Here is a 21,937-nt window from a genome sequence, read left to right on the forward strand (position 1 = left end):
AATTTTGTCCTTTTTTTAATTTTTTTGGCCACCTTTCATCCAAATAAGCTAACTTTTGCCCAACACTTGTTTCCTTTTGCCCCTACATTTTGCCTTTTTGTTTCACATTTTTGCCACGTTTTGCTCATTTAAGCGACCCTTTGCCTTTACATACCACCTGTTTCCTCTTTATTTGCCCATTTTTTGGCCACTCTCGCCTGCTTTTGTCCCATTTTTGCCCCTTTTCAAAAAGTTCAGACTTTAGCTACCCCCTTTTGCCTATAGATATCCTTTTTTCCCTATTTTTTTTGTTCATTTTTGCAAGTTATTTTTGACTCTTTTATTCAATTTTTGTCCTTTCTTTCATTTTGGCCACTTTTCATCAATATAAGCTAACTCTTGTCCAATAAATATCACTTGTTTCCTTTTTAACCTACATTTTGCCCTTTTATGTTGATTTTGCCCATTTAAGCTACTCTTTACCATTACATAACACCTGGTTCCTCTTTATTTGCCCATTTGTTGGCCACTCTTTACTGCTTTTGGTCCATTTTAGTGACTTTTCACTCTTTTCTTGCCACATTTTTGTCACTTTTTGACCATTTTTGACCACCTGTTACCATGTCTGCCTCCACTCATTGTCCAAAAAAACCAAAACGTAGCAAACCGGACCACTTTGGGTCAACGGCCCACCAGGACAATTCCCTGTATGCCAGATGGACAGTCCACCATTGACTACAAGTACAAGTAAGTCATACATGAAATACTCAAGTACAAGTAAAAAGTAGCTCAATTAAATGGTACTCATAGTAAAAGTTACTAGTTATTTTCACCCCCCTATGTTTATTTTTGGTAATAAATCTTGCCACGGTTCCCTTGCATACAGTAAACATCTAATGTATAAACCTAAAATTGGAATTGAATTTATTTTCCACAAAGGCATCTGTATAAAATATAAGGTTTGTTGAAGAAAATGCACACATACATCATCTTTAAAAAAAAAAAAAAAAAAAAAAAAAAATATATATATATATATATATATATATATATATATATATATGTTTTCCTGTGCAACATGCATTTCACAGTATGCCTGTCAAAAGAAAAGTTTCTTTCAAAATAAAAGACAATTCCAACATAAGCGAAATTAAGTATTCATTTATTTTTCACCAGTTGTCCGTGGCCCACTTTTGGGTCTCGACCTACCAGTTGAGAATCGGTGTTTTAGAGTTTTGTGTCTGTTTAGATTGTTGTCTGGTCATTTTATTTTTTTATTGTTTCACAATGTCAGTTGATCATTTTAAAACCAAAGAATTATAATTTACTCAGTGCCGGTTTGGCGCAGAAATGTAACAAATGACTTCTTTTAAAACAAGCCTTAGGAAAATGACTGATTTAGAAATACACTCAAAAAAAAGTACAAGTAGTCATAAAAAGTATCTCAATTACAGTAACGTGAGTACTTCTGATGAACAGTAACAGGTTTTCTTGGATTGGATTCAAGTTGACAAACATTAAGTTTCAGAGTAAAACTTACATTAAACGTCGACATTGGGGTTCGGTCTGTGTTGAAAAGGCTTTTTTCTCTCACTGTTACATTAATATCATCAGGTTTCAAAGTGGGTTTTTCTTTTTTCAGAAACTGTGGAACTAAATGAGGGAGAGGGAGAGTTATGCCAGGGGTTATTGTCCTCGGCTCAGTGGGGGATTTCTGACAAATCCCTCTTAGATGCAGGTGGTCGAGCACAAGCAAAGAGTTAAGTCCTGCAGTCCCCCTTTTTTTTTTTCTTTGCCCCTCCTCTTTGAAGTCCTGACATCATTAGCCCGGCCCCCTGAAAGATCTCCCCGCCGTCCTCAGAGCCCGTCACTTCTTCCCTGGAATGTTTTACAAGAACCTCTGGAGCAGCATCAGGACCGAGTGTTTACCAGGAAAGAAAAACAGGCAATGATCTGAGGAAAAGTTCCGTTCCGGGGATTAGAGTGGATGCCACAGGTGTAGCCGTCGGGCCCCTAGCAAAGGAATGGCTGTTCAGACTGCAATCATGAACCCCCAGTTCATGAATTTCTGCTTCCCTGCTTCTGTGATGGAGTACGAAGTGGAAAAAAGCCTGGACGGGAGTCTCCTGGCTGAGGCCGAGACTGACGAGGAGTACAAAGAGACCACCAGGGACTTGCTGAGCTTCATAGACTCGGCCTCCAGCAATATCAAGCTGGCCCTGGACAAGCCAGTCAAGTCCAAACGGAAAGTAAACCACCGGAAATATCTACAGAAGCAGATCAAACGCTGCACTGGCATTATCGCACCTGGAAATGTAGCAGAGGCACCCGTGAAGAGACACGGTTCTTCCCCCCCGGCTCAGCCCAGTTTTCTACAGAGCAAAACTCTGCCTAAGCGCGATGGGATCCAGGCCAACCTTCAGAGCAAGAGTCTGGCCGCCTTGTTCAGCCCCGTGAAGGATGTACGGGGGGAGAAAACTAAGAAGCCTCCCCTCAGGCATCGCAACCTGCCCCCTTCGTTCTTCACAGAGCCAGCAAAGTGCCCCAAAGTCAGCTCCACGTCAGGGATGACCCTGAAGGACCTGGAGCGAGGCAACCCCGAGGCAGTGGACTTTTTCGAGCTCCTGGGGCCCGACTACAGCAACATGGTCAGCGAGCAGGACTTTTATCAAAACAGCTCCTCTGGCAGAGTACAGCCAGAACTAGGAGGCCCCGATCCCGCTTCCTACGACATTCACCATCTGGCCAGTGGCCTGCTGTATGCAGAGTCCTGGACTAACTGTTCCGGAACCGCTAAGAAACTGGAGGAAAGTTTGTCCGCGGGTTCCGCACAGCCTCCTCTTTACTGTCAGGCTGAGACTTCGTCATCGCCGATGGACGACAGCTTGGCCTTCCCACACTTCTTCACAGACTGCTCCATACCCCAGGTCACCTACGACGGAGGCTACAACAGAGCCACCTACTCATCCCTATGACCAAACTGAAAATAATATGCAGAAACAAGTCTTACAGTATGTAAACAATCAGAATATCGATGTAATCTACTGTCTCTTGGAAGAGTTTTATTACAAAAGGAACAAGTGTAGAGTTTTCTAACGTGACACTTCTAGAAAAGTCACCAAACGTTTCTGTTTTCCTAAGATTTGTATCACACATGGTGCTCCACCTACGACGGAGGCTACAACAGAGCCTCCTACTCATCCCTGTGACAAAACTAAGAATAATATGCAGAAACAAGTACAGGAGTATATCAACAATCAGAATATTGAAGTAATCTACTGTCTATTGGAAGAGTTTTATTACAAAACTCTAGAAAAGTCTCCATAATGTTTCTATTTTCCTAAGTTTTCTATCCCACATAGTGCTCCGTACCTCATGTCACCTATGACGGAGGTTACAACAGAGCCACACACATATGACAAAGCTGAGAATAATATACAGAGACAGACCAGTATGTAAACGTTGGGATATTACTGTATTGTACAGGGGTAGAGTTTTCTAATGTGACACCTCTGGAATAGTCACCAAACCTTTGTTTATTTTGCTAAGTTTTTTTATATCACACATGGTGCAGAATAATATCAGTTTGTGTTTAAAACTCCATGTCCTCTGCAGTTTACATAAACCAACAGCTACCTTTGCACGTCCTTGGTCAACATTCAAGAGGCACATGGGGAAAAAAAAAGAGAAGCTTTTGCTGCGTCTAAATAAATATGAAATTATGCAATGCAAGGCCATGGAGAACTGAGTGACAAAACAATCGAAGCACTTTCACAATAAAACAAATCCAGTGGGAAATGATGGTTTTTTTTAGCAAAATCTCTGATGCCATGTTTACTGAAGTTTTATAGCTCGGAGCAATTGTTTGATGACAAATTGAACATTTGTGTGTTTTTTTTTTTTTTTTTGTTGTTTTTAAAAAAGAGGTTTTATTGTATCGAGCTGTCAAATGGAGAGAAAATAAAGCTGGTCTTTATTATGGAGTCCGTTTTTGTGTCTGTCACGAGTGCAAATATGAATCCTTATCACTGCAGACAGATTGTACGAGCCTTGAGTTGACTTGTTGTTTCCGACGCTGTATTTATAAATCAAGTGGAAATTGAAAATGTCCTTGTAATTTACTCATAGCCTGTCATGTACACTGCTGCACTTTCACATTCATACTAAGTCCTGGTGGAGGGAGGAGTTTCCCAACATTTTACTGAATAAGTATTAGTTTAACTCTGCATTCATGTTTTGTATATTTATTTGTTTTTACAGTTTTACGTCAACCTGCCAAGGAACTAAAGACAAAAAATTCAGGTTCTTATTAAATGAATAACTAAATGACAAAATAATTAGAAAATTATTCATTTTGAATTATTTAATTAAGAAGTGGGAGATCTAACGAAAACGTTGAATGTTACACATTACAATTGCACATCAGGGTTGGGGTCAATAATTATAATAATTGATAATTAATTATGATTATTAAGTAATTATAATTGTAAAATTCTCTTGCGGTTGTAATCATAATTGAATTCTAATTGAGTTAAAATAATTGACTTTGTAATTGTAATTGGCAATTCTATCAAAACTGTCATTTATAATTTAATTAAATGCAAAAATGTGGAACCATGTTATAATTCTATGGCTTAACACACATATCTAGTTAATATTTACTTATTTACACTGCCAATAGATATTAAACATTTTAATTCAGGATTTGTTTTTTTGTTGAGCTCGTTTTTATCACAAAATTACATACAGTATATATGTTTATGTTTAGGTTTCATGCATTTTTCCTTTTTTTTCCTTTTTTTTTTTGGGACCAGCCATGACAGTAAATTTGAGCATATTGACATTTAAAAATGGTGCATAAATTGAACTAAAACATATTAAAGTTAATTTTCTAAGCACGCCGTTGCTAAGAATGTGAGTAGCTATAAAATAAAAAAATATTGGCTATCATCTACTAAACATTTAACAATTATTTCTTCAATTTATTTAAGCATATATATATTTACATTGTGTAATTGTGGATGATTGTGGCCACAAACAGAGCAACAAACTTGACTTTTTTATTTATTAATATTAAAGATTGGCTATATAATCGACCCTTTGTAGATAATATACCCTGGTATTAGCCATAAAATTTAATATTGGTCGGCATTGTTATTGATTTTTCCACCAATACTGAAAAACTGATGTGTATAATGTCATAATAAAAATGAAGATGGTACTTCTTCTATTACTAAAGTGTTTAAAAGTATATATATATATATATATATATATATATATATATATAATGGTTATGTAATATCAGTATTAGTTATTATTGGAAAATTGGTGTTGGACAAAATCGGTATTTCAGATATCGGCAAAAAACTAACGTTATATATCTCTAATTAACATATATATATAATAAATATAGTATAGTAAATATGTTTTTATGACTCATTTTAGAAGCAATTCCACATTGATGCAAATATCTTTCCCCATAACAGGCATACTGTACATCTTTTTTAGTGAGGTTTTTAGTCAGGTTCTTTTCTGTCTCACCAAAATTGAGGCATGTTCGTATCGTATAGCTAATAAATAATAAATGACAACTTCATCCAAGAAAATACAGCTATTACAGTCGCTGAATAGAGAATGAAAGACGTGGAGAATATAAAGAACTCTGCAAAGCACAGCAAAAAAAAAGAACATGCAGTGAGACTTTCAAACACTTTTCAGTGTAGTAAATTTATGTGCAGTTATAGATGTTTTTCCTTTTATTTTCACCAAAGGCAGATAAAATATTATGCTCACTGATGTTTTTCACACTTTTATTTTCTTTCAGGACAGAAAATCATAAATACATTACAGGACAGGCAGCTGTGGGAAACTTTACAGTAAAATGCCTAAAGTAAGAACAATCACCATCAGAAACACTGTGATTTATAGAAATATGAAAGAATGGAGTTCATTGCCTAAACATATCAAACTCAACACGAACATAGATACATAAAAATATTGGTAAAACAGCATTTAACAAACTGAAGACAAGCAACAATGGTGTAAATGTGTTTGTGTATGTAATGTATATATAGTACATGTGTGATAATAAGATACAGAACAGAAGGTAATACTGTTTATCTATGTGTATATGTTTTTGTATGTGTGTATATGAAGGATACACTGTTGTATGTGGTATATTGTGATACGAGAATAGAATATAATTTTTAAATATATATGATATGAGATATTATTTACATATAGGATATAAAATGTAAGATGTATATGTTTTGTATGTATGTGTAAATTAAGGTCAGACTGTTGTATATTAAGAAAAGATTAAACATAAGTAAAGATTAAACGTAAAAGTCACAACGTTTTGTTTTTCTTAATTTTTAAAAGCTTTATGGAGTTTTTTTTGCTTGATAAAGTGTAATTTATTATTTTTTGCTTGATTTATTTATTTTTTTGCTTGATAAAGTGTATTTTTTTTGCTCAATAAAGTGTTTTTTATTTTGCTTGATAAGGTGTTATTTATTTATTTTTTTGCTTGATAAAGTGCTTTTTGTTTTGTTTGATAAAGTGTAATTTTTTTTGTATGTATAATATTGTTGGACCCCATAAGAACAGCTAAGCTCTCCTGCAGCTAATGGAGACTAAACTTTAGACCATGGTTCTCAACCTTTGGGATCACGAGACACTGGGAGAGGATGTCACCGGATGTCTTCAAGAAACTAAGAATATTTTATGAACAATTTGTGCCCATTTTAATCACCAAACTTGCCATTATTTATCCTATTTTCATCACTTTTTATTTGAATGCATTTATTGCTACACTACCCCCATTTATGCCACTTCTCCCTCAAATTTCAATGACTTTTCTGCACATTTTATTCACTTCTAAGACATTGTCAGCACTTAAAAACCCTTTCCACCACCTTTCCACCTAATGTCACATATGTTGACCCATTATTGTCACTTTTAACCTCTTTTCACCATATTTCATGCTTATTTTTTGCCCATTGTTCTCCATTTTAAACTAATTGATCCTTTTCCCCTGCCACTTTTAAGCCAATATAGACACTTAAGAACCCCCCCCATCGTATTATTATTATTATTATTATTATTAATATTATTATTATTATTGTTGTTATTTTTTATTTATTTATTTTTTTTAATCACAACTTCTCCCTATTTTTGCCTAATCTGCTTTGCAACTTTAAACCAATTTCTATGTTTTTTTTAAAATTCAATTTCACCAACCTTTCCACCATTTTTGGTCACTTTCTTTTTTTAACCCATTTTTTTTATTTATTTATTTTTTTTTAAATTTTTTTTTTTTATTTCTGATTAAAACAAGGATTTACATCTTTAAGATTACTATATACTATGGCACAAATTAACAATAAACTTCCTGAAATACAGGGAGAACAATGGACCATCATTTTTGCTGACTTTATGGATGGACCCCAAAAAACCTCTCCCCTGTATCCCCCCCTTTATAGATTTAATCCTGGATATTTATGAGAGTGAATGTTTGATGTGATTGTGGCAGATTTATGAGGATTACAGGCAGTTGCATCACAAACTCACTAGATGGCAGTTATGCTCCTCATAAGACCAATGTGTACCACTCCCACTTAGAGAGGAATGATGTGTGTGTGTGTGTGTGTGTGTGTGTGTGGACACAACCACATGGTTCTTCTGCATCTACTGAATGATCCCTTTTGGATTCAACGGTGCTTATTTCCTGTGTATCATCATCACACCTTTAGTTTCTCTGTATCTCAGTTGTTTTATTTGATTGGGATCAAAATGCTCGACAGCACACGGCGACACAGTATCTGACACCTTTGCAAAACAGCAGCAAACAAACTATAGACTGAAGACATATAGATTTTCTGTCGCCGACTTGACACCAGCTGATACATTTAGATCAGGCTCCAGTGACGGATACCCAACTGCATCCTGCTGCTGCTGCCACTGGAGAAGATGCAATGTTTGTGCAAGTGATTAGCAGGATCTGTTGTGTCAGGCCTGAATACTGAGCCAGATGTGCACGTACACTAGAGAGCATGCATTCATTGCTTAAGCAGATGCAAAAATAAAAAAAAAAGGTATGCAAGCTGACGATAATGAACACGGCTCAGAAAAAGTTCCCCTGGACAGTGATTATCCATATCCATAGCAACGTGCCCTCTCTGACCTTTCACAGCTTGTATCAGATCCTGTTAACATTCACTCAGGAGGAGGTGTGGTTCACCATGGGTCACTGTGTGTTTAGGTCATTGAATTTTCAGTTCAGAAAAGGAAAAAATGATTGATTATATGATTTTTGTTTTCAATTTGAAACATAACGTGCCCGTACTTAAAAAAACCCCTCGGCCTGACATTTGAAAAATCCTCAAAATATTAAGTGTCACGATAAATAATGTACATTGATTTATTGTGAACAAGTTGAGCACTTCAGTGAATTTATAGTTGGAAATGGTTCATCCATTACATTTATTATACCGGTAGGGGAATAAAACATGATTAAATATGATTACTCACCTGTTTATGCATAACATTTTATTATGTAGTATTTTCTGTGACAAACACAAAGATAAAAAAATGTTGCCATTAATCTAGAGACATGAGTGAATGTCACCTTACAGCGAGGTATCAATGTTCCACCTCCTTTCCTTCCTTAAAATCAGTCCACGACAAAGTATTTTTAAAAATCCTCAAAAACGTTGTTTTTTTTCACCAAAAATCGACCGATTTTTTTTTCATTACGTAGAATCCACCATTAGTACCAATGTTCTGATGTGAGAATGGTTGGTGGGTATTGCATTAAAATATACCTACACCACTCTATACACAGACTAAAATTGATATTCAAAGCATATATTTCTTTATCAGGGTCAAGAAGGAATAAACAAAAGTTTAAAAATCTGTTGATTTCATTTTTTTGTGTCTAAAACCAAATTACAGAAATACCAGAGGACAAAAAAAAAAGGTTTTTCCATACAGTATAGTGAGAACAGGAAGTTGTTCTTTTCAAAAGAAGAGCACATAAATGACGATGCTGCTGTATCTATGGCACCAAAATGTATGAATTAACTCTATACTTTCCCTGATGTTTAGAAATTGTCTTTGGAACCATACTCCGATATTATTTTTGTAAAAATAAAAATAAATAAATGAATAAATTTAAAGAAAAACTGAAATGATATTGTGTTCAGAACAACCTAAGAATGTTTGACCAGAGAGACAAGCTTTGATGTCCCAGGGGACGAGACTTGGATAAGCAAACTGCTTCTCTCGTCACCTTTTTCGGCATGTACAAAAAAAAAAATTGTAAATGTGAAAGTGAATGTAACCATGTCAAAAATAAACTGAATAAATAAATAAAATTAACAGCAAAACAAGGCTCGTTATCTGCGGAAATTGCTGCAAATATAATGTATTGCACCAAAGTGGGAGTGGAAGAGGTTTTTTAATACCACATGTGAGGAGAAATTTTTTGCACAAAAAAATACATGGTCCGCATATATGTGCTCTTATTTTGAAAAGAACAACTTCCTGTCTCACCATAATGAAAAAAAACAGGCTTTTTTAGTTTTTTTTCCTGTAAAACGCTTATCTTCTGACCAAAAAAAATAAAGAATATAAAGACCAAAAAGAAAAGATTAAAAAAGAGAAATATCAAAAAAAAAAAAATCTGCATTTGTTCCATTCATATTTAGCTCCATAATCTGTGTACTGTTCGTTCTATATTTATTCTATTTAAACCAAATAATAAATAAAAGGTGTGGTTATTTTGTTTTACTGACTTAAAACCACAACAAAAATACAGAAATTTCAAAAACCAGATAAGCAGCGTTTAACTGTTTAATAAAATAAAATAAAATAAAATAAAATAAAATAAAGATAACTGTTTGTTAGATATTTGAATATTTAAGGAAAACTATGGACGACAGCTTCATTTTTTTAAGCTCACCACACAGACCACAGACGGGGGGTCTGTGGTCAAAAAAGAGCAAAAAAAAAAACCAAAATAACCACACTGTTTATTTGTTATTTTGATTTGGTTTTGAAATGGAATAACCAAAGAACGAACATTACATGGATTATTCTCCCTTGTACAATTAAAAATGTTCCTTTAAGTCAGTGGTTCTCAATTATTTTCAGCCTGCGACCCCCAAAATAAAGGTTCCAGAGACCGGAGACCTCCACTGTACCAAAAATTTTAAAAACTACAGAAATTGGCTAAAAGTTGTATATTAAAGTGGCCAAAAACGACCAGAAAAAGTAGTAAAAAGGGTTCAAAATGTCAATATTGGCTTAAAAGTGGCAGAAATACAGGAGTAATTAGTTTAATGGGCATGGCAAATCGTGAATGTGGGTAAATTGGCAAAAAATAAGCAAGCGTGTGTGTGTGTGTGTGTGTGTGCGTGTGTGTGTGTGTGAGAGAGAGAGAGAGAGAGAGAGGAGGGTGTCTTTCCACTCAGGTGTTCCTCATCTCCTGATTACCATCCCTCATTATTTAAACCTGTGTTTGCTGGGTTTTCTCCTGTTTCCTTAACACAGTCTGTCTGTCCTATTTGTGCCTGGTCAGTAGTTTGTGTGTTTTTACGTCACTCTTACTGTAATTTCCACTGTCCACAAACTTACTAAAGTCAACTTCAACCTTTTACATCTCTTCTTTGGGAGCAAATGAACTCCATTTCATTAATCTGTGAGGCCTAGACAATGTCTTTATAGTAAAAAACCTTTATTTTGAAAACTACTTTGGGTCCTTTTTGACACACACTGATGAGGCGTAAAACACAGTTTTTGTATTTATGTGACACATTTTGATAGAATGAAAGATTCTAAACATATATCACTGTTTTATTTTTTATTTGTTTATTTTTTGGTGTTGTCAAAGTAAGAAAGCCTTTTCAAACCCTGATGATGCAGAACTAAAATAACTTTTTTCCCTTTTCAAGGACATCCGACTGTAGGATCTTTGCGCTCTATAAACAAGGTCAGCTCACACACACACACACTTTTCTACACTTTTTACAACGTGTAAAGCCACAGCTCAACCTGTGACAGTCGCAGAGTCCTTGATCAAACATTTAAAAACACTAACATAAAAACACAAATTTTCTAGATTATAAAGAATAATAATCAATGTATTTATTTATTTAGTAACATTACCCAGAAAGACATTTTGCTTACAGCAGTGTTTTTTTTATTTTCTTCTTTTCTTTGGGCATTTCACGTCTCACTGCTTTACATTTAAGTCTGCGTTCTTTTTCAGCTCTTATGATCCACTGCTTTCCTCCTCAGGGTGTTGCTTGTTTGTGTGTGTTTCTGTGTGTGTGTGTGTTGATAACAATACATGCTGTGCACATGACAAACGTTACAAAAATACTTTATATTTCCCAAAGAGACATTTTTCCTCTCAATACAGCTGCAGGACAACAAAGAAATGAATATAAATACAAGCACAAATATCAGAATAAATACAACACATGTTTTATTAAGGTGAGCTGGTGTGAAAAGTGACAGGATGTGAGCTCTACTTATCCTTCGCTCTTATTTTGACAGTCATTCATTCATTTTGAGAGGGTCCTGCATGAAAAAATGTGGAAATACGTTTAGTTTAAGATGAAAAAATGTAGTTGGTTGTTTCCCACCAAACTCAGCTGTTGATTGACTGATTGTATTGTATTGATGTACTTTAAGCCTTGTGAATAATGTTTGTTTTGTTTCCTGCCAAGGGACAACAGATGGAAATTAGCATTTTTGCTAACTCCGGCGCATTTACAAAATGTGTAATTTTTTTTTTTTTTATATATATACATTTGTTGATCAATGTGCACTATCCCTTTCAAATAAACAAACAAAAAAAGAAACGTTTAACAAGCAATGACAAAAATGCCATTTTCAATATCGTCATAAAATAAAGAATGGAAATAAAAGGGAGCAAGTTTAACATCAATTTATTTACAGAGTAGCTGCAAGATTTAAATTTCCCCTTTGGGTGTTGGACTTAATCCTTTTAAAATTAGCATATACAATTTGACATGTCCACTAGGGGCAGTGAGAGGTTTAGCTTTTAGTGGCAAAGGAAATAAAAATAAAAAGGCAATCGTGTTATTCTATACCGGAGGTTTTTGGGGTGAAATAAGTTAAACTACTAGAAAATAGGCTGCAAGTCGTGACTTTAGCACTATTCCTTGGGTAACATGCAAATTTGTCTTTTCAAACATCTCTAAACACGTATAGCCAAGATTAGCATCTCTACGAAACATTCTGATTATTTTCACGTGATGATAAACTAGCACTAAACTCATAAAGTTATAGATTTAAGATGGAAAAGAAGAGCATGATGTTGCCTTTACTTAGCAGAGGAAGCTAACTGAGGAGAGCAGCTAGCATAAAGCTAGCTTCAAGTCAATTAACATTAGCTCTACTGCTTTGGAAACATGCTAATTTGTGTTTTCCAACTTTTTCGAACACTTGTATCCCAGATTAGCATCTATTTTTTTTTTTTTACTCTTTGTTTATTAACTGGCACAATCCTCCCAAAGTAAAAAAGATGTGGATTTTTAGATGAAAAAGAAGAGCGCGTCATTTCCTTGGCAGAGAAAGCTAACTGAGGGGAGCAGCTAGCATAAAGCTAGCTTCAAGTCAATTAACATTAGCACTACTGCTTGGGAAACGTGCTAATTTGTCTTTTCCAACTCCTCCAAACACTTGTATCCCAGATTAGCATCTCTTCGAAACGTTCCGATAATATTCATGCGATGAAAAGAAACTGCTTTTTTTTTTTTTTTTTTTTTTTTTTAATAAACTGGCACTTTCCTCACAAAGTAAAAAAAAAATATGAATTTAAGATGAAAAAGAAGAGCGCGTCGTAGCCTTTACTTCAAAGCTAACTGAGGGGAGCAGCTAGCATAATGCTAGCTTCAAGTCAATTATCATTAACAGCAGGAGTAAACAAGCCAAACTACTCCTTGGGAAACATGCTAATTTGTCTTTTCCAACACTTGTAGCCCAGATTAGCATCTCTACGAAACATTCCGATTATCTTCATGTGATAAAAAGAAACTGCTTTTTCTTTACTCAGTGCTGATAAACTAGCACTATCCTCACAAAGTAAAAAAAAAATTATATGGATTTTAAGAGGAAAAAGAGCGTGTCATTGCCCTTAGAAGCTAGCATAAAGCTAACAGTTTTTTCCCCCCAAAATATGGTACCCGCATAATATATTTACATTATATATTTATGACTAAAACTCAGCAGTACAAAAGGTAAAAATCATCTTCTAGTCTACTCCAGGGCAGGACTTGATCTACTGATATAAATGCTGTGACTATCATTTGAGTGGAGGATGTATTAAAGTAGCTGTGCATCCCTTGGGAAACATAATAATCTTTAAAAGCAGTGACAATCCCATTCCTTATTACAGATTTCTTCCCTAATAATTGCCGCCTAAGCGTCCCTGGTGGGAGCAGTAGGAGGTGAAGGACACCGGGCTCACTGATATCTGATATCATCTATTTTAGTCCCATCAGTCCCAGAGCGCAATTTCAGCCAAACCTTCACAAGAGTTTTTCTTCTTTTTTTTTTTTCTTGTACAAAAAAGAATGAGAAAAAAACTCTGCAATGACAAGTTTTCTTTGGACCAACAAATGTGTAATGGCTGGTAATTGTCACAATGGTTTGCATTTACTAGACCTAATAGAAAAATTGGAGAGCCTTGAACCTGAATTCTCAGCAAAACAGTAAAAGTTTTCTGGTATTTAAGGGTTTTTCCATCATTTTACCTATTTTTGTTATTTTGTGAAGGTTTTTTGGGGTACTCATTTTGTTTTGTTTTTTTCCCACGTCATTTTGTGTATTCTGTCATTTTGTGTATTTTTGTTGCTATTTCGTGGTTTGTTTTTTGTTTTAATAATTTCGGACCTGTACTACAAAGCTGGATAAGTATATCCGGGATATCTCTGTTAGCGGGCTTTACTTAAAAGTATTGTGGAGGACATTATTTTGGCTTCCATTTCCAGGTGGATCATCTAGACTATTGGTCCTCCTAATTGTTAATCATTCTGACATAAGGTTGTCGTACGTGCTCGTCCACAGCTAGTTTTTGCTTGCTGCGCATGTGCACTAAAGGTGCAAAGGTGCGTTCACACCGAACGCGACTGAAGAGACAGAAGCAACTAGAGTACATTCAAATCATTATAAATGACGCAACCTCAAGTTATCTCCCCTCAAGCAACGTGACTTGCGTGATTTGAGCGACTAGTCAAGTGCGACCTAGTTGCTGAAAGTTGGAAAAATTTGAACTTTTTAAGCGACTTCAAGCGACAACTCCCCTGGCCGTCACTGTCTGTAGAGCCGAGGCTGCAGCCCCTTGTGAGCTACGATTTCAGCCATTTATTGAAGCTCGTCGTTCTCACCGGATAAGTAAGCTTGTATGAGCGACGCTGACGCCAACTTGTAAACAGAGCTGTGCACGAGGAAAACTGGGCTCGTGCACGCTCTCTCGCACTCGTTTAATAGACGTTCCCTCTTGGGAGCAGGTAGAGTGTTGCTCATTTTTTTGAACTTCCACGTGTCCTCTTAACCCAGGTCATTTCAGCCTGGCTACGTGCGCGCTCCAATTACAGGGGTGCAGATTGTAGTTTCGGACCAATCACAAGCAAGGAGAAACCGTGCAGACTTGCGTCACAATAACATCAGGAATAATTCTTTCAACATATGAAGAATTAAAATCTATAATTCAGACCAAAAACAACAGTGTTGCTGCAGAAAAAGGAGGAAGGAATGAATGCAGGAATTGAGTGTTAATTCTTAAATTAGTGAGATTATATATATATAATCTTATTTTATTATTATATTAATCAATGGGAGAATAAACGGACACTGATCAGTTTAACTTTATTGTCTGTGGCTCTGATGCTGCGTTCATACAGCTCAGCTTACATCATAAGATGGACAATATTTGTGTTTTATACACTACAGCTTGTATTATCTCAGAACTGAGGCTCTCAGACACACGCAGGCTTTATCAGCTGATTAATGTAGGTCAGATCAGATAAAAATCTATGTTTCTTATAGGATTTAATTGGGTAAATGACGTCTAAATAGTCTCTCTGTCAGCGTCACATCAGATCAACACAGCGACATATTCACACAATGATCCTCCTTTTATTGGTCAGATCTTAGCCATAACAAAGTCTACTCCTGACTGGGTTAGCTGTTCAGCCTAAGTTACCATGGTGATTTAGCCCCATAAGAAGTTAAGCAGCATTGAAGTACAGGACACACAGGAATAAATCTGGGAAGTTAGAGCGACAAGAGGAAATCCAGTTTCATAGTACAGGCTCCATGTGTTTCTCCCTTCATTTTGGGTATTTTTGTAGCCATTTAGTGTTTTGTTGTTGTTTTAAAAAAAAACTGTCATTTTTTTTTCTTCTGTTTTTGTGCCCAGTTGCCCGTGTCTGCTCTAGAGGGTAGTTTTGTAGATTGGTGTTTATTCTTCAGTCAGTCATGATGATGTTTGCTCTGTTTTTGTGCAGCTCTGCACTCCTCATGACGGGATTCGGGCTGTGATGATGAGTCCTTTGTGTCTCCTGAACAACACAACCTACAGTGACTGTTTCACACCAACAAACACACTGTACTGACCATCAAAGAGTTGCAGTTTCACCTGGTTTAAGAAAAGGTAAAGTCAGTCACTTATTTACACATTGAACTCACTGGAGCGTCACAAACACTTGAGACTCTGTCACCAGAGATCACATGGTCCAGATGGTTGTTTGTTCTGCTCCCGCTGCTCGGCTTGTTCAGCTTACCAACACTAACATTTGCTCTAAATATTGACCAATCCTCACCAGGGGTGGAAAAAACTTCAGCCCTGGCATTTTGTGTCCAGACCAGCCCACTACGTTATCAGTGACACCACGTAGAAGCTGTTAAGTCTCTGACGCTCAACATGTGGCTCTTTATGTATTAGTAATATTAATTACTATTTCCCCAGAAAACCTTAAAAAAGATTATTTTAAAGCCATTTTGTTTCCTTTGGCCATTTTTGCCCCTTTTCAAACATTTCTGACACTTTTTCCAGACTTTAGCTTCCTTTTGCCAATAAATATCCCTATTTTTTTTGTCAATTTTTAAGTTCAAGTTATTTTTGATAATTGAATCCTATTTTTGTCCTCTTTCATTTTTTTTTTTAGCCACTTTTCATCCCAATGAGCAAACCGTTGCCCAATAAATATCACTTAACATTTTTGCCCTTTTTCATTATTGTTTGCCACATTTTGCCCATTAGCTACCCTTTGCCATTACATACCACCTGCTTCCTCTTTATTTGGCCACTTTTGAGTCTGCTTTTGGCCCATTTTAGTCACTTTTCACTCTTTTCTTGACACGTTTTTTTTGCCACTTTTGTTCCATTTCTGGCCACCTGTTACCATGTCTGCCTCCACTTGCTCGTCATAAAAATAAAAGTAGCGGAAACCTGATCATCACAATTTGTTAATAATACATAGACACAATTTCCATAAGGATAAACTGATAATATTTCATCACCAGCAGTCAGAGCATTAGCTGGATTTGGAGCCTTTTGTTTATTCCAGCCACTTAAAGAAACATTTGTTAATAAGCAAGTTTTTGTCTTATGATTGTTTCAAAGTAATTCAGTATATTTTATCATCTTGTTCAACAGGATCAGTGCCCAGCGACTGTTTTCCCACAGTAACAAGTAAAGAGACATGGCAGGTCTAAATGTCCTTGTTCGTTTTTGTGAAATGCTAATGAATGTATCGTAGATCAAAGCCCATTAGCACTTCGTCCCACAAGATATCCAGTATTTGCATGCACTGATGAATCGAGGGTCTAAAAAACCCCAGACACACAAAGTCAAAAGGGTTTTTATTTGCTTTGGCACCTGTGAAGTTTTTCCATCCGGTTTTCTTCTCAAAGCTTGTTTGGCTTTTCAAACGGCAGCTGCAAGATCAAGGTACCGTAGTTAAACCAATTTCTTTCTTTCTTTCTTCTTCTTTTTGCCGTTGCGGCTTGCCGACTGAAAACCAGGACTTTGACCTGACAAGTAAACTCTACGGTTGCCCTGAAAGCTCACGACGCAAAAGCCACAACTCATCACATAAAAAAACACCAATGAAAACCAACAAAACAACACAAAAGCCACAAGGGAAGTAAAAGTCCACGAAGAAGAGTGAAGAGGTAAGAAAATTCCACAAAGAAGAGTTTAGCCAGAAGTTGGACTCAAACAATTTGTTTATACCGTATGTATAAATAGCGTACTTGTTGAAGGATTTGCTGACATTGGCCAAGGTTACATTATGATTTTTTAATTCAGAATTTAGATTTACATAGAAAACACGTTTAATTGCCTTTATTCAATTCTGCTTTAGGTTTATGGGTTGGGAAGGGTTCTGATTGGACAGGGAGTGAACGTGACGTATTCACGTCTACCGGAAAAACAAACACAACAAACCGTTTCTTTTGGCTACGACATAGAAGACCAAATAAGTACACACACGCACACGCGCACAGAGAGAGAGAGGGCAGGCAGGCAGGCAGGAGACCGGCCAATCAAAGCCAATGGTTAGTGCAACAGCTGCTCTACCTGCTTCAACTCTTTTCATTATATCCATATCATCTAAGGCTCTTATTAAATACATAGTCTTGGCTCAAGTCCAATGCTTGAGTCCAGCGGCCATCTTGGATTATGTCGTCACCAGCGCGTCATCGCGATAGGACGAGCATGCCCGGAACGACCAAAATTAATTTAAAGCAGAATTAACATATACAAGATACATTATTCAATTTGGAATTATTTAATCAGAATATACCAGCCACCTATATATTTATATATATATATATATATATATATATATATATATATATATATATATATATACTCAAGTAGAAGTACTGTTACTTGACTGAAATTGTATTCAAGTACAAGTAAAAAGTAGCTCAATTAAATAATACTCAAAGTAAAAGTTACTAGTTACTTTCACCCCCCACATTTATTTTTGGTAATAAATCGTTGCCATGGTTCCCTTGCACATAGTAAACATCTCATGTATAAACTTAAAAAGCAAAAGACGAAATATTGCACTATAGGAAATGGATTTATTTTCACAAAGGCATCTGTGGAAAATAAAATGTTTGTCAAAATGTAAAATAAAAAAAAAAAATTCAACAAAAAAATTTACACCACCAATGAATTCAATTCAAAATAAAGAAAACTTTCTCAGTCTCCAAGTGTAGTTAGGGTGAGAACTCAGAAAATAACCAGCAATCAATGGTGTTTGGTGTGGTGCATTATGTTTAAGCTGATTGTTTGGTAGAAATCTAACAAAATACTTTTAAAACATATTTAAGTACAAGTAAAATGACTGTATTAGAAACATACCCATGAAAGCAACTCAATTGCAGTAACATTAGTACTTATAACCCATTACTTTCACCTCTGTGTAAATGTAGCCACTATTCATCCATTTCTCGCTTCTATTGTGACTTTTGTGTTGTGTTGTGAGTTCTCAGGGCCACTTTTGTGTCACAGCTTTTGTGTTGTTGTGTGTTTTCGAGGCCGTGGTAAAACCCATCAACCATTGCTCTCTCACTCCACGATAACGTTGTCTCAGAAGATGTAATAACTCAAATCCTCGCATCCCCGAAGCAGATGTGAGCGATAGGTGAAGTTCACTGTGAGCAGCTGCGTTCAACGCCGCTTCATTGACCACACAAAGACAAATGACAAACAGCTGTTTTACAAGCACTAGTCCCATTCTCAGAAGGTGAATCTTTCTTTTTGTGAACTGTACCTGTGTTGATGTATGTCTAACATTCAACTGGCGCCGACTCTCAAAGCGAGGAGAAGTGCAGAGGAACAGCTTGGTTTTACAGTCACTGCCACACACTGACTAGCGCACTTACACAGCTTTAGGCTTTATTTTGCTTTGATGGTGCAGCGTCGTGCTGATTCACCATCACAATGGACTTTATGGTCGTAACTGGCTCCAGATGTCACCTCTGAAAGAGACTTATCTTTGGATCAATTTTAAAGTTTTAAAAAACCTTGTTAGAAGCAGATCCACTATCTACAGAATATGTGGAGTACAGTGTTTTATTTGATCTAATATAAAGGTAAACGTATTGGGCTATCGTGCAGCTTTTTGAGCGATGCATCACTATCAATCCACTTCATCTTCTTTTATTGTTTCTCTGTGAATTTTGTTTATTTGAACCCCTGATGTTGTATTGGTTGCTGCAAAATAGTAAATATTTAGTGTTACTAGTTACTACACTGACTAAATAATGCGTTACTGTGAAAAGTAAAGCTTAAGTTAATGTTAAAGAAAGCTTTGAAACGCTAATTCCCTGATAGCCTTCATTTCACTAGTGAAACGCATGGAGAATAATATTAATATGCACTGTTCAGCTTGATGGTTTCCCTCAATACAGTGGTTCCAAAACCTTTTCCATTGCAGCCACCTTTGAAGCATAAAACATTTTCAGAGTTCTCCCATCGCAACAAAATTTGAACAAAATGGGTAAAACATTTTTTTTACCTTATCGTAAAAGGTCAAAATATTGATTCTCTTCTTTAAAGTCACTAAAATGACATAAAATGTGTTATCACATTTTATTAAACAAAATTTTTTTGTTTTAACCATTTTTCATACTCAACCTCTGCTCCCATGCCATGACATCACGCCCCCTGGAAGGGGGGCGCTCTCCCCCAGTTTTGACACAAACTGATGTTGCAGAGTCTACTGATACCAGTGATCCTTTATTATCATAGCCACTCAATAGGTCAATAAATGCTAATAAAGACCTGTGTATAAATGTGTGTAAAAATGACAGAATGAACAGTATAACTGAGAACTTTCTCAAACACATAGTTTTTACCTTAATGTTATACATCTTGTTTGTTCTGTGCTGTCCTGACATGCTTTCATGCTAGTTAGCTGCCTCTAAAGTGGGTAGTGTACATTTCCTATAACGGAACATTCCCTTGGTCAAACTCAGTGATAGCTTTAGTCGTGTCTTGAATCACTTCGGTTCAGTCCATCACGTCTCCTTTAGCTTCTGGCTTAGCCGTACTTCCACCAATTAAAGATACTGTGGCTGTGTTTGAAATGGCACACTCTGTATTATGCACTACAAACTGAATGAGTATATAATGTCTACTATACAGGATAAGTATGATTAGAAGGATTAGGATAAGCATTCCTACTGAAGTATACCTACAAGTTTCCCAAGATGCATTTGGAACTTACTACAAAAACCTGAATCACACTGAGGCTAAATATCTCTGTTGATTCTCCACCTTTGAAAGGTCTGAAAACATTTGAAGTGAGAAAGTGACCAAGTAGAATATCAACATGTGCTCATTGGATCCATAAAACTCACAAAAACACATTTCATGCCAACATTTTGGATATTTTTGAAAACCCTCCATTGTGTTAACTTCAAAACAAGAGCCCTATTTATAAAAGCAAAATGGAAGACAAGAAGAGATGCTTTTGTTTTGAAAAGGCAATGTTTGACTTTTAGCTTGAAGAAAGTCCCAGGACTATTTCATGTTCCCATCGCAATGCATAATGTTGCAGTTTAGTATGACTCGTGTGTCCACCGTGCATACTTAAAGAATGACCCCATATAGTATACATCTGGGTATTTCTCTCGTACTCAATCTCTCTATACTATTTATTGTGAACGCACTACATACTCATTTTGATGTCAGCCTTAGTGTGAGTGGTACGTTAGTGTGAGTGGTACGTTAATGTGAGTGGTACGTTAATGTGAGTGGTACGTTAATGTGAGTGGTACGTTAGTGTGAGTGGTACGTTAATGTGAGTGGTACGTTAATGTGAGTGGTACGTTAATGTGAGTGGTACGTTAGTGTGAGTAGTACGTTAGTGTGAATGGTACGTTAGTGTGAGTGGTACGCTAGTGTGAGTGGTACGCTAGTGTGAGTGGTACGTTAGTGTGAGTGGTACGTTGGTGTGAGTGGTACGCTGGTGTGAGTGGTACGCTGGTGTGAGTGGTACGTTAGTGTGAGTGGTACGTTAGTGTGAGTGGTACGCTGGTGTGAGTGGTACGTTGGTGTGAGTGGTACGCTGGTGTGAGTGGTACGCTAGTGTGAGTGGTACGCTAGTGTGAGTGGTACGCTGGTGTGAGTGGTACGTTGGTGTGAGTGGTACGCTGGTGTGAGTGGTACGCTAGTGTGAGTGGTACGCTAGTGTGAGTGGTACGCTAGTGTGAGTGGTACGCTAGTGTGAGTGGTACGTTAGTGAGTGGTACGCTAGTGTGAGTGGTACGCTAGTGTGAGTGGTACGTTGGTGTGAGTGGTACGTTGGTGTGAGTGGTACGCTGGTGTGAGTGGTACGCTGGTGTGAGTGGTACGCTGGTGTGAGTGGTACGCTAGTGTGAGTGGTACGTTGGTGTGAGTGGTACGCTGGTGTGAGTGGTACGCTGGTGTGAGTGGTACGCTGGTGTGAGTGGTACGCTGGTGTGAGTGGTACGCTAGTGTGAGTGGTACGTTGGTGTGAGTGGTACGCTGGTGTGAGTGGTACGCTGGTGTGAGTGGTACGTTGGTGTGAGTGGTACGTTGGTGTGAGTGGTACGTTGGTGTGGGCGGTACGTTGGTGTGGGCGGTACGTTGGTGTGAGCGGTACGCTGGTGTGGGCGGTACGCTGGTGTGGGCGGTACGTTGGTGTGGGCGGTACGCTGGTGTGGGCGGTACGTTGGTGTGGGCGGTACGTTGGTGTGGGCGGTACGTTGGTGTGAGTGGTACGTTGGTTGGCTCAGTTTTCCCTGTGTTTATGATTGCAGTCATTTTCTATTGTTTAACTTCTGAAAAAAAAATCCAAATTCTTCAATTTTCCTCAAATTCTTACATTAAAATTTCCCTAATTCAATAGAAATTGGTCACATAATCTAGGAAATTGAAAGC

At 36.8% G+C, this 21,937-nt stretch overlaps 1 protein-coding gene across 1 annotated transcript; it reads left to right on the top strand.

The window, feature by feature from the left end:
• Positions 1 to 1,818: 1,818 nt before the first annotated feature.
• Positions 1,819 to 3,826, top strand: fam181b (family with sequence similarity 181 member B). Its single transcript, XM_028465597.1, has one exon. It carries the CDS (start codon positions 2,001 to 2,003, stop codon positions 2,949 to 2,951), a length of 951 nt encoding a protein of 316 aa, XP_028321398.1. The 5' UTR covers positions 1,819 to 2,000; the 3' UTR covers positions 2,952 to 3,826.
• Positions 3,827 to 21,937: the final 18,111 nt, after the last annotated feature.

The sequence above is a fragment of the Gouania willdenowi genome, chromosome 13 (assembly GCF_900634775.1).
Source record: "Gouania willdenowi chromosome 13, fGouWil2.1, whole genome shotgun sequence".
Classification (NCBI taxonomy): domain Eukaryota; kingdom Metazoa; phylum Chordata; class Actinopteri; order Blenniiformes; family Gobiesocidae; genus Gouania; species Gouania willdenowi.

What these genes read in the sequence shown, in the direction of transcription:
- fam181b (XM_028465597.1), top strand. Translation starts at nt 2,001, where the DNA reads ATGGCTGTTCAGACTGCAATCATGAACCCCCAGTTCATGAATTTCTGC.